General features: G+C 36.2%; 1 protein-coding gene and 1 pseudogene across 5 annotated transcripts in view; one reads left to right on the plus strand and one right to left on the minus strand.

The window, feature by feature from the left end:
- Positions 1 to 14,189, plus strand: part of SCLT1 (sodium channel and clathrin linker 1) — a 213,080-nt gene that overhangs the window by 159,339 nt on the left and 39,552 nt on the right. For all 5 annotated transcript variants that reach the window (XM_074396909.1, XM_074396912.1, XM_074396910.1 and 2 more), the window contains one exon: positions 953 to 1,149. In XM_074396909.1, coding sequence (XP_074253010.1) covers positions 953 to 1,149 — 197 coding nt within the window. The remainder of the gene's footprint in view (positions 1 to 952; positions 1,150 to 14,189) is intronic.
- LOC104651350 (cytochrome c oxidase assembly factor 8 pseudogene) lies at positions 4,847 to 7,800 on the minus strand (annotated as a pseudogene).

Consider the following 14,189-nt stretch of genomic DNA (forward strand, 5'->3'; position numbering starts at 1 on the left):
GTTAAAGTGCTTTTACTGTAATGATATAAATTCTTAGAAATGTACTGAAGACATTTTCATAGGAGATTTTCAGAATCATTATTTATATTGTGTCTTTCTCCTGAAAAATAGTTCGTTCATTAAGCAGTCACTAATACTGCAACTGAAGTGGTAAAGGAATTCCTGTATATAATTCTCTTTGACTTTACAAAGCCCTTTGAAAGAATTTCAAATTTAGTATGTAAATCAAAAGTGGTTTGAGTAAATACCTAACTCAGATGCTAACAGCGTCAATACTTTCCTTGAATTTTAGCAACAAAAATCAGAGTAGATAAAGAAAGAAGTGTTTCATTATAATAGATAGTAGACTTTTCTTTTACTGGCATTTTAGGATGTTAGGGAAAGTGTTACAAAAAATATATAGTTCATCAAAATGCTAGTTTTACTGACATAACTTTGTAACTTTTCATTTGTGATGAAGACAAATTGTAAACTTGATTTTTTTCTTCTTTTTTTGTTTTTTGTTTGTTTGTTTTTGAGATAACATCTTGCTCCATCACCCAGGCTGGAGTGCAGTGGCGCAGTCTTGGCTCACTGCAACCTCTGCCTCCCAGGTTCAAGCAATTCTCTTCCCTCAGATTCCTGAGTAGCTGGGATTACAGGCATGCACCATCAGGTCCACCTAATTTTTGTATTTTTAGTAGAGATAGGGTTTCACCATGTTGGTCAGACTGGTCTCAAACTCCTGACCTCGTGATCCACCTGCCTCAGCCTCCCAAAGTGCTGGGATTACAGGCATGAGCCACCGCACCCAGCCAAACTTGATTTCTTACATAGATTTCTCATCCAAACACTTCTGTGCCTCAGACAACACAACGAATGATTCCTTTTGTATATATGATTTTCTGTATATCATAGCATAGTACCTATAAGGAAAGAACAAAAAAAAATACATTTTCATTTTATTCTTTAGATCAGTACAATGGAACATGAATTTTCAATAAAGGAACGTGGGTTTGAAGTTCAGTTAAGAGAGATGGAAGACAGCAATAGAAATTCTGTTGTTGAACTGAGGCATCTCCTAGTGACTCAACAGAAGGCGGCCAATAGGTGGAAAGAAGAAACGAAGAAACTTACTGAAAGTGCAGAAATTAGAATCAATAATCTGAAGTAAGTCTACTATTAGTTGTTTGACATATTTTACAGAAGAAATTATTTAACCTGCAGTTTAATGTCCTTGCTATGATCTTTTGTAAAAAAAAATGTATAATGTTGGACCTTATCTTTTTATACAGTAAATATTTATGAAACTACTATAAAAATGTCATAAACCAAAACAAATACATATTTTCTAATTTCATGCATATTTCATAAAATTTAATAATTTTTGTTGGATATATTAGCTTAGATAGTTGCAACAAAATCTGTTTGGTCTGCAAAACCTGAAATATTTGTTCTCTGGCCCTTGAGAAAAAGTTCTCTGACCCTTCCTCAGAAAGTACTTGAGATTTTATGCTGAATGAGATGAGAAGCTCAAGACCTTCAAGATAGGAATGAGATCAGAGGGCTTTGAGCAAAGTGATGTGATCAGACTTAAATATTCAACAGATGATTTTGATCACCGTATGAAATAGACTATAGTAAACCTAAAACTACTTTAAAACATAAAGCCTATTTAAAAAAAGAATAGACTGTAAAGAGGTAAGGTGTTTAAGTCAGGCTATCAACTAATCAACTATGTATATAAGTTGATATTCAGGGGTGAGATTACAACAAGAGCTATAAACTTGTGAATCACTAACATACACATGATTTTTAAAGTCATGGAATGAGAACATGTTGAAAACGAGGGTAGAGAGATGAAACTGTGTGAAGACTGAGTTTCAAAATGTAAAGCTTAGGGAAATCACTCCACTGAGAAAGACTGAGAAAGCATATCCAGAGAAATAGAAAATAAAGACAAAATAGTTAAAATAAAAAATAAAAATTTAGAAAAAAATAAGCAATAATGGGTGACATATATTGAACGCTTAATGTGTACATTTTTCTAAGCAACTTATATGTACTTAATCTTTACAGCAACCCTACAAAGTATATAACATCATTAATTATGTTTGACAGAGGGCCAGACTGAGGCCAAAGGAAGTTAAGGAACTTGTACAAGATCACATAGGTAATGAATAGACAGATCTAGGTTTCATATTCAGTTTGGGTAGAGACAATATGCTCTTAAGCATTATGTTTTATAAGAATTTGTTATTAATTGGCTGAGTAAGATAAGGCCTGAGAATGGACTTTGTAATTTGGTACCATGTGATGACTTTGTTCATCATGTTAAGAGGAGTTTTGGTGGAATGTTAGAATGAGAATGAAACATTTAAAATGAAAGAGTTAGTGGTGAACTAGGCAATTTGAACCAACCCTCCACCACAAGCAAAAAAGTTGAATTATACAAAGCATCTACAAAGAGCACTAAAGAACTAACAAACAAACAAAAATCATTACCAGTTAGACTCAGTGTCAGGGATGCAAAGCTGGAATAACATTAGAAAATCAATTAATATAATTTACAGCACTAACTTATTAAAGAGCAAAATCGTAAGATCTTTTCAATAGATACAGAAAAAGCATTTGATAACAATATTCCTTCATGGTTATGTTTTCAAAAATATTCCTGGAAAAACTAGGAATAGAATTTCCTTAATTTTCTAAAGGCATCTATTCTATAGGAAACATTGTTCTTAGTAGCAAAAAATAATGTCAATAACGTTCTTTTGAAGGCTGAGAAGATGTCAGAGAAGTTGACTATTACCATTTCTATGGATCTTTGTACTGCAGTCCTAATCAGTGCACTGTGGCAAGAAAAAGAAATAAAAGGTTGACAAAATGGAAAGAAAGAAAGAAAACAGTCATTCTTTACAGACATGGTTGAATATGCCAAAAGTCCCAAATAATTGATAGACAAATTATTAAGTGAATATAGAAAAAGCACTTGTATATCTACTTATCAGTAACAAACATTTCAAAAATAAAACTTTTAAAATAGTATGATTTATAATCACATCAGAAAACATCAAATACCTAGCAACAAATCTGACAAACGATATGTAAGACTGTTGTTTGAAAACTATAATATTAAGAGTAAAGTCTAAATAAAGGCAGAGACCATAACCATGTTTATTAATTGAAATGCTAACTATTATAATTAGGTTGTTTCTCCCCCACCAATCTACCCATAGATTCAATGTAATCCAGTTAGAATGCTAGCACATGAAACAGTATCTGAGGTATATTAAGTTCAAAAACAGTAATATAACAGTATGTGTGGTTTTATACTCCTTATCTAACAGTGAGGAGTATATGTGCCTGTGTTCATAGCACATACATTTATGTAAACCAACATATGTACACACACAGTCATACATACACATACATACGTTTGTGTTTTTAAAAATGAAGAGGAGGCTGGGCATGATGGCTTAACACCCATAATCCCAGCACTTTGGGAGGCTGAGGCAGGTGGATCACCTGAGGTCGGAAGTTCAAGAGGAGTCCGACCAACATGGTGAAACCCCATGTCTACTAAAAATACAAAATTAGCTGGTCGTGGTGGCCCATGCATATAATCCAGCCACTTGGGAGGTTGAGGCAGGAGAATCACTTGAACCTGGGAAGCGGAAGTTGTGGTGAGCCAAGATCATGCCATTGTACTCCAGCCTGGGCAATAAGAGTGAAACTCTGTCTCTGAAGAAAAAAATGAAGATGTGAGCCAAAAAAAAACTCAGAATTATCTATGAGAAGAGAGGTGGACAGAATGAAGGCTAGACTTCTTTGACTGAACCTTGTTTTATAGATTTATAAGCTTAATTTTGGAACCGTATAAATGTTTATATAATTATTTTTCAAATTAAATCAAAATTTGAAAAGCAATATCCAAAAATCAAAAGTAAAATTAAACAAATTAACTTAATTATATAGGAAGTTGATGGCTTAACTACATAGATGAATTATTTCAAGGGATATTAAATACAGTAATTAAACTGTGGGATAAAGCCTAAGGATAAAAGGAAATGCAAAAAATCATAAACTGTTTTTAGTAGTCATATTTTTAGAAATAATATTTGTGGTGATGTTCTGAAACTTATACTATAAGGCAGTTGAGTTATTATAAAAGTCTTTAGGAACCAAATTTTTATTCATAAAAAGAAGAAACTCAAATTGAATAAACTCGTGGTTCTAAAGTGGAATTGGAAATACGAGTTTATGAACTCAAGATATATTTTACTCTTTAAAAACGTGTATTCCCTAGTTCAGTCCTTTCAGTAAACAGTAAAAACAAGACCAGTATTCAGTTGCAATGAGGTCTTCTAAAAAAAACTAGGACTCTTTGGAAAAATTAATGATTACAGATTTGAGACTGGACTGGAGAGTACAAGATAAGCCTAGAAAATACTTTGTCATTACAAAAAGCAAAGAGAAGGTATGAAGATAAATGACACGTGGACTAACTTAAGGTAGCCGCCCCTTGCCCATGTGGGTACAATCTGGATGTCAAAAAAATATGTGTAATAAATTGAAACATCTCTTTTTTCTTATCTTTTTTTTTTTCTTAATGGGCACCCAGTGCTTGGGCTTTATTTAACACCGCATCCGTGACAACAAGGTGACCTAGAGCCCATATAAGCAGGACCCAGTCAGCCTGCAGTGCCCCAGGACCCACCCTGCCCCCAAACAGTCCACAGGCCCCCTTAGAAGATGTCGGCTTCTTGGGATCACTTCCAATTTTTCTCAGAGCCCCTGTGAAAGGAGCCCTCTAACCACCTGCTTTCCATGGAAACCTGGACTCTGGCTGGGTCAGGGTGGATTCCTAGTTGCTCGTCTTCTTTTGTTTCTGTTTAAGCTTCTTCGAGATCCTTTCCAGGGCCACTTTTCACATGCAGAAGGTGATAGCAAAGATGCGCTTATACCAGTCTCTGTTATAATACATGTGCCTTTGAAAATTTTTACTTAAAAATTCCTTGTAAAAGTCCACCATTTCTTCTGCATTCAATGTCGTTTTCTGATCCGATTCAGTTCTCAGGGCCAGGCCTTTAGTTTTTAGTCTTAAGTGAATAAATTCTTCTTTTTCCTTACTAAAAGTCAAATTCTGGTTTGCCCAGAACTGTTGATTCCATTCTTGTGTTTCTTGTCTTAATTTTCTAAGCTTTTGTTCCAATAGTGATTCATTTTCAGGTATGTAAAAGTGAACAAGTCAAAGGTTTGAATATTTATCTGGGGGTCCTATCCAATCATGGTAAGACTTTCTTGGAGAGCAGAATCTTGAGACTCCACTGGGAGCCACGCTTGGGGGCGAGCTGACAACTGTGGCTGGCAAAGGCACCACAGAGAGGAGGGAGAAGGGTCCTCTCCGCCTGTAAGGCCACATGGCCCCACGTCCCCTCAAACTTTGTTTTTCTTTCTCAAGATTGGTCTGTTTGGGTTTATTTGTGGTTCCATACAAATATTAGGATCATCTTTTCCATTTCTGTGAAAAACATCATTGGAATTTCAGTAGAAATTGCAGTGAATCTGTAGATTACTTTGAGTAGTATCGACGTTTTGACAATATTAATTTCTTCAGTTCGTGAATACAAGATAGCTTTCCAATTATTTGTGTCTTCTTAAATTTTTTTTATCAGTTTTTGGTGGTTTTCAATATAGAGATTTTTCACCTTCTTGGTTGAATTTATTTCTAGGTATTTTATTGTTTTAGCAGCTATTGTAAATGGAATTGTTTTCTTGATTTCTTTTTCAGATAGATTGCTGTTAGTGTATAAAAATGCTACTGATTTTTGTGTGTTGATTTTGTAATCTGCAACTTTACTGCATTTGTTTATTCTGGCATTTTTTTATGAGGTCTTTAGGATTTTCTATAAATAAGATCATTTCATTTGCAAACAGGGACAATTTAGCATTTTCTTTTCCGATTTGATGCCTTTTATTTATCTTACCTAATTTCTGTGGGTAGGACTTTCAGTACCATATGGAATAGAAGTGTTAAAAATGGGCATCCTTGTCGTTTTTGATCTTTAGAGGAAATAATTTTAATTTTTCACCGTTAAGTATGTTAGCTGTGGATTTGTCATATGTAACCTTTGTTGTGTTGAGGTAGATCCCTGTTTTAAGTAGGAAATTTTTATTTTTAGAAAAATTTAAGAATGACCTCAAAAATTATAGATATATTAGATTTTAACTTAGGTATTATACATGTATATTTTAATATATAAGGTTAAATATATTTAACCAATAAACACTTTAATTCATGCCATAAATATCTTATAAATTTAATTTTTATTACTAAATCTTATTTTAAATGCTCTGTGGTTTATACTTTCTTTTTTAAAAACCTGTAATGTAGGTACTCGAGAAAGGACATTTCTTTCAGTTTTATTTTTAATTACAGACAAATCTATGATTGTCATGAATTATTTCTCCTCCAAAACATAAACTGAGGCAGAGGTCTGGCATGGGCACAAAAGGTGGGCGTTCCCACATATAGCACATGCTAAAGATTAAAACAAAGTAACAAAGTAGAGATAAGAAAGAAAAGCACTTGAATTAGAGGAAGATGGAAAACATACCAGTGATATTAAACCAGATGAGCTATAATTGTTTAAAAAGGGGGATAGAAAAATAATAGATTTTAGGAATAAACGTAATTATCTGGCTTGAGAGTTTAAGGTAAGAAATAAGCTACAGAAGAAAAGATTCAAAGCTCAGCAGTGAATAACAATTTTGTAGGAATATATTTACTGGAACATAAATTTGTAACCAAGAATTAATCATAAATGGAATCTTTAATGATTTCTGGTTAAAATTCTATAATTGGCTGGGCGCACTGGCTAACACCTGTAATCCCAGCACTTTGGGAGGCCGAAGCAGATGGATTGCCTGAGGTCAAGACTTTGCGGCCAGCCTGACTAACATGGTGAAACCCTATCTCTACTAAATACAAAAAAATTAGCCGGCTTTGGTGGCGCATCCCTGCAATCCGAGCTACTTGGAAGGCTGAGAAAGCAGAATCACTTGTACCTGTGAGGCAGAGGTTGTAGTGAGTCAAGATTGCCCCATGGCACTCCAGCCTGGGCCACAAAAGCAAAACTCCATCTCAAAAAAAAAAATCTGTAATAGCAAATGTTTATATAATGAAATATATCTGCATTTGTTGGCTTTTAAGAGGCAACAAATCTTGACAATAAAAGATAGTTGAATGCTGAACTCTGAGAAAGAAATATTACAAAAGAGAATTCCTTTTTAGTCATGTTATGGAATTACTATTCCCACAGAGATTATTCTGATTTGCTCTTTGCTTCTTAGTACTTTAATTATTGGCTTTATTGCTGAATTTCTAATTTCTTTTTTCTGAAGTTCTCAATTTTACCTGTTTGAAAAAAAAAAAAATTGCAATTTCTGACGCTCCAGAAACCTGCGGCCTTAGTTTCTCTTTCTCTCTCTCTCTCCCTACCACTCAGTCCTTCATTCCTGTATTGGCTTTTAGATGCCTATGCCTGTATTTAAAGTGAAATTAGTTTCTCTTTCTCTTTTCGTCTTCTTCCCTACATTTTATTAACAAGCTTATTTTATCCAGATGTTTAAATAATTTTACTTTCTATCTTTATGTACTCACAAGCTTCAAAGAAACAGAGACTTTCTGATCTTATCAAATTCTTTTTATCAAGATAGTCGTTCTTATGCTATTATTTATCTGTCGAATTCTTCACTGCACCCTCCTGCAGCTCTACATCTTACCTGATATTTATCCTCATTTTGTAACTGTCGCATATGTCTTGTGCATGCCTATAGTCCCAGCTACTTGGGAGGCTGAGGTAGGAGGATCACCTGAGCCTGGGAGTTTGAAGCTGTGAGCCCCGATCATGCCAGTGCACTCCAGCCTGAGCAGCAGACCAAGACTCTTTCCAAAAATAAAACCAAAACATACCCACACAAAAAAAACCTGTAAATAAATATTTATAGATATTTTATTTATAACGGCTGAAAATGAGAACCCAAATGTACATCACTAGGTGCATGGATAAATAGCAATAAAGAGGAACAAACCACTGATGCGTGCAACAACATGGATGAATCTCAAAAACGAGATTGGAAAAGAAATGTCTTCCAAGACATGAGAATAAATGATAAAACATGTATTTTTTGTAATGAAAGACTACATACCATATATGTAGGTACATATACCTACATAGAAAACCACATACAGTATGATTCCATTTGTATGAAATTATAGAGAAGGCAATTGTAATTTATAATGATAAAACAGTTTGGATGCCTAAAGCTGGGATTTGAGGGTTGGAGCAGTGACTGCAAAAGGGAAGAGGGAACTTTTTCAGGTGATGGACCTATTCTGTATCTTTTTTTTTTTTTTTTTTTTTTTTTGAGGTGGAATCTCACTCGGTCACCCAGTCTGGAGTGCAGTGGCACAATCTCAGTTCACTGCAACCTCCGCCTCTTACGTGCAAGCAGTTCTCCTGCAACAGCCTCCCAAGTACCTGGGACTACAGGCACAAATCACCATGCCCAGCTAATTTTTGTATTTTTAGCAGAGATGGGGTTTTACCATGTTGGCCAGGCTGGCCTGAAACTTCTGACCTCAAGTAGTATACTCACCTCAGCCTCCTAAAGTGCTGGGATTACAGGCATGAGCCACCACACGTGGGTTATTGTGGATTTTAATTGCAGTGGTGGTTATGTGAGTGTATGCATGTGTCAGACCTCACCAAATTCTACACTCAAAATGGCTGTACCGTATTCCCCACAATTATATCCCAATAAGGTTGATTTTAAAACCAAAATAAATACTGCCTTTGCATGATTCACAATGTCTCCTGTCCTCCTAAGATTCTAATTGAAGTTATTTTAAGCTTTTATATTGCATTTCTTTGTCTCTCACCCTCTTTATTTTTCATCTTTTTTATTGTATTTATTCACTCAGTCTCTTCTGATCTTTCACAAATTCTCTTTTTTAATATTCAGTTTACTGTCTTATATTTTCAAGGGGTTGGTTAGTTGGTTTGTTAACTGTTATGTAGGTTCATGAGCTCATGAGCAGGTTTGTTACATAGGTAAATTGCATGTCACAAGGGTTCGGTATAGCTATTATTTTGTTACACAGGTAATAAGCATAGTGCCTGATAGTTTTTTTATCCTCTCCCTACTCCCACCCTTCATCCTCAGATAGGTGTCTGGCTGTTTCCTTCTTAGTGTCCATGTATATTCAGTATTTAGCTCCCACTTGTGAGAGAGAACATGCAGTATTTGGTTTTCTGTTCCTCTGTTAGTTCCCTTAGGACTATGGCTTCCAACTCCATCTATGTTGCTACAAAGGACATAATATTCTTTTTTATGGCTGTGTTGTATTCCATGATGTGTATGTACCATATTTTTTTTTCCTTTCTTTTCTTTTTTTTTTTTTTTTTGAGATGGAGTCTTGCTCTGTTGCTAGGCTGGAGTGCAATAGCGCAATCTCAGCTCACTGCAACCTCCGCCTCCTGGGTTCAAGTGATTCTTCTGCCTCAGTCTCCTGAGTAGCTGGGACCACAGGTGTATGCCACCATGCCCAGCTAATTTTTGTATTTTTAGTAGAGACGAGATTTCACCATGTTGGCCAGGATGGTCTCGATCTCTTGACCTCATGATCCTCCTACCTCAGCCTCCCAAAGTGCTGGGATTACAGGCGTGAGCCCCTGCACCGGGCACCATATTTTCTTTATCCAGTCTACCATTGATGGGCATTTAGGTTGATTTCATGACTTTGCTATTGTGAATACTGCTACAATAAATCTGCATATGCATGTGTCTTTGTGGTAAAAACAATTTACATTCCTTGGGATCTATACCTAATAATGGGATTGCTTGGTTGAATACTATACTTCTGTTTTAAGCTCTTTGAGAAATCTCCAAACTGCTTTCCACAGTGGCTGAACTAGTTTCCCACCAGCGGTAGATAAGCATTCCCTTTTCTCCACAACCTTGCCAGCATCTGTTATTTTTTTGACTTTTTAATAATATCAATGCTGACGTGTGTGAGATAGTGTCTCATTGTGGTTTTGATTTGCGTTTCTCTAATGATCAGTGATGTTGAGCATTTTTTCATGTGCTTCTTGGCTGCATTTATGTCTCCTTTTTTGAGATGGAGTCTTACTCTGTCACCCAGACTGGAGTTCAGGGGCACCATGTTGGGTCACTGCAGCCTCTGTCTCCTGGGTTCAAGCAATTAGCAATCCTCCCACCTCAGCCTCCCAAGTAGCTGGGGTTACAGGCACCCACCAACACACCTGGCTAATTTTTTAAATATTTTTAGTAGAGGTGGGGTTTCACCATGTTGGCCAAGCTGGTTTCAAACTCCTGACATCAGGTCATCCACCCGCCTCGGCCTCCCAAAGTGCTGGGATTACAGGCGTGAGCCACTGCACCCAGCCATATGTCTTCTTTTGAAAGTGTCTGTTCATGACTTTGCCCACTTTATAATGGGGTTGTTTGTTTTTTTCTTATAAATTTGTTTAAGTTGCTTATAGATTCTGGATATTAGACTTTTATAGGATGCATAGTTTGTAGCTATTCTCTCCCATTCTGTAGATTGTCTGTTTTCTCTGTTGATAGTTTTTTTTTGGTGTGCAGAAGCTCTTTAGTTTAATTAGGTCCCAAATGTTAATTTTTATTTTTGTTATAATTGCTTTTGAGTCTTAGTCATAAAATCTTGGTTATCTTCCTGGGTTTTTATAGTTTTAGGTTTTACATTTACATTTAATTTTTTAATCAACCTTAAGTTGATTTTTGTATATAATATTAGAGATCCACGTTCAGTCTTCCACATATGGCTAGCCAGTTAGCTCAGCACCATTTATTGAATAGGAAGTTTTTTCCCCATTACTTGTTTTTGTCTACTTTGTCAAAGATCAAATAGTTATAGGTGTGTGGCTTTATTTCTGCACTGTATATTCTGTTCCACTGATCTCTGTCTTATTTTTTACAAGTACCTTGCTGTTTTGGTTGCTGTGGCCTTGTAATACAGTTTTACGTTCGTTGACATGGTGCCTCCAGCTTTGTTCTTTTTGCTTAGGATTGCCTTGGCTATTCAAGCTCTTTTTTGATTCCATATGAATTTTGAAATAGTTTTTTCTAATCCTATGAAGAATGTCATTAGTAGTTTGATAGGAAAAGCATCGCATCTGTAGATTGCTTTGGGCAATATGGTCATTTTAACAATATTGATTCTTCCTATCCATAGCATGGAATGCTTTTTCATTCATTTGTATCAACCCTAGTTTCTTTGAGCAGTGTTTTGTTATTTTCATTATAGAGATCTTTCCCCTCCTGGTTAATTACTCCTAAGTATTTTTATTCTTTTTGTGGCTATTGTGAATGGGATTGTGTTTTGATTTGGGTCTCAGCTTAGATATCACTGGTATACAGAAATGCATGCAACAGATTTTGGTACATGAATTTTGTATCCTGAACTTTGCTGAAGTTATCAGATCTAGGAGCTTTTGGGCAGAGACTAACGGGTTTTCTAGGTCTAAAATTATATCATCCATAAACAGAGATAGTTTGACTTCCTCTCTTCCTATCTGGATGCCTTTTACTTTTTTATTTTGGCTCATTGCTCTGGCAAGGATTCCAGTACTTTGTTGAATAGGAGTAGTGAGAGTGAGCATCCTTGTCTTATTCCAGTTCTCAGGGGGAATGATTCCAACTTTTGCCCATTTATTATGATGTTATCTGTGGGTCTATCATAGATGGCTTTTATCATTTTGAGATATGTTCCTTCAGTGCCTTGTATTTTAAGGGTTTTTAACATGAGGGGATATTGAATTTTAATCAAAAACCTTTCTAGGCTGGGCACAGGGGATCATGCCCAGCACTTTAGAAGGCCAAGGCAGGTGGATCACTTGAGGTTAGGAATTCAAGACCAGCCTGGCCAACATGGCAAAACCCCATCTCTACTAAAAATACAAAAATTATTTGGGTGTGATGGTGTGTGCCTGTAATTCCAGCAATTGGGGAGGCTGAGACGTGAGAATCATTTGAACCTGGGGAGGCCAAGGTTTCAGTGAGCCAATACTGTGCCACTACACTCCAGCCTGGTTGATAGAGCAAAGAGTCTTTTCTGCATCTTCTAAGAGATAATGTGGTTTTTGTTTTTAGTTTTGTTTATGTGGTGAATCACATTTCTTGATTTGTGTATGTTGAAGCAACCTTGCATCCCAGGAATAAAGCTTACTTGATTGTGATGGATTATCTTTTTGATGTACTTCAGGATTCAGATTGCTAGTATTTGTTGAGAATTTTTGCATCCGTGATCATCAAGGATATTGGCCTGAAGTTTTCTTTTTTTGTTGTCTTGTATTTCTGCCAGGTTTTGATATCAGGATGATTTTGGTCTCATAGAGTGAGCTAAAGAGAAGTCCCTTCTCATTTTTTTGGAGTAGTTTCTGTAGGAATGGCATCAGCTCTTCTCTATACATCTGGTAGAATTTGGCTGTGAATCCTTCTGACCCTGGGATTTTTCTGGTCGATAGGGTTTTTTTGTTTGTTTGTTTGGTTTTGGTTTTTTTTTTGAGACGGAGTTTCGCTCTTGTTACCCAGGCTGGAGTGCAATGGCGCGATCTCGGCTCACCGCAACCTCCGCCTCCCGGGTTCAGGCAATTCTCCTGCCTCAGCCTCCTGAGTAGCTGGGATTACAGGCACGCGCCACCACGCCCAGCTATTTTTTTTTTTTTTTATTCTTAGTAGAGACGGGGTTTCACCATGTTGACCAGGATGGTCTCGATCTCTTGACCTCGTGATCCACCCGCCTCGGCCTCCCAAAGTGCTGGGATTACGGGCTTGAGCCACCGTGCCCGGCGATAGGGTTTTTATTATTGATTCAGTTTCTGAACTCACCGTTGGTCTGTTCAGGGATTCAATTTCTTCCTAGTTCAATATTGAAAGGTTGTATGTTTCCAAGAATTTATCCATTTCTAGTTTTCTGGTTTGTGTGCATAGAGATGTTCACAGCAGTCTTGGAAGTTTTTCTTTTGTATGTATTTCTGTGAGATCACTAGTAATATCCCCTTTGTCATTATGATTGTTTATTTGGATCTTTCCTATCTTTTTCTTTATTAGTCTACCTAGTGGCCTATCAATCTTGCTTATTGTTTTGAAAACCAGCGTCTGGATTTGTTGATCTTTTATATGGTTTTTTGCATCTCTGTTTCCTTCAGTTCAGCTCTGAATTTTGTTATTTATTGTCTTCTGCTAGCTTTGGGGTGGGTTTGCCCTTGTTTCTCTAGTTCCTCTAGGTGTGATGTTAAGTTGTTAATTTGATGTCTTTATAACTTTTTGAGGACATCTGGCACTATAAACTTCCCGCTTAACACTGCTTTAGCTGTGTCCTCAAGATTCTGGTATGTTGTATCTTTGTTCTCATTAGTTTCAAAGAATTTCTTGGCTTCTGCCTTAATTGTATCATTTCCCCAAAAATCATTTAGGAGCAGGTTGTTTAATTTCCATGTAATCATATGATTATGAGCAATTTCCTTAGTATTGATTTCTATTTTTACTTCACAGTGGTCCAAGAGTGTGTTTAGTATGATTCTGGGGGTTTTTTTAATTTGCTGAGGATTGTTTTGCACCAGATTGTGGTCATATTTTTAGAGTACGTGCCATATGCAGATGAGAAGAATGTATATTCTGTTTGTTTTGGGTGGAGAGGTCTGTAAGTATCTGTTAGGCCAATTTGGTCAAATGTCCTATGCAGGTCCTGAACTTCTTTGTTAGTTTTCTGATTTGATGATCTGTCTAATACTGTCAGTGGGGTGTTGAAGTCTCCCACTAATATTGTGTGGTTATTTAAGTCTCCTTGTAGGTCTCTAAGGATTTGCCTTATGAATCTGGGTGCTTCTGTGCTGGATGCATATATATTTAGGATAGTTAGGTCTTCTTGTTGAATTGAACCTTTTACCGTAATGTAATGTTCTTCTTAGTCTTTTTTTTTTTTATCATTGTGGGTTTAAAGACTTTTTTTTTTTTTTTTTTTTTTTTTTTTTCTGAAATTAAAATAGCAATCCCTGCCTTTTTCTGTTTTCCATTTGTTTGGTTTTTTTCCATTCCTTTACTTTGAGCCTATGGGTGTCTTTGCATGTGAGATGGATCCCCTGTAGACTGTATACAGT

Source organism: Saimiri boliviensis, chromosome 3, assembly GCF_048565385.1.
Source record: "Saimiri boliviensis isolate mSaiBol1 chromosome 3, mSaiBol1.pri, whole genome shotgun sequence".
Classification (NCBI taxonomy): Eukaryota; Metazoa; Chordata; class Mammalia; order Primates; family Cebidae; genus Saimiri; species Saimiri boliviensis.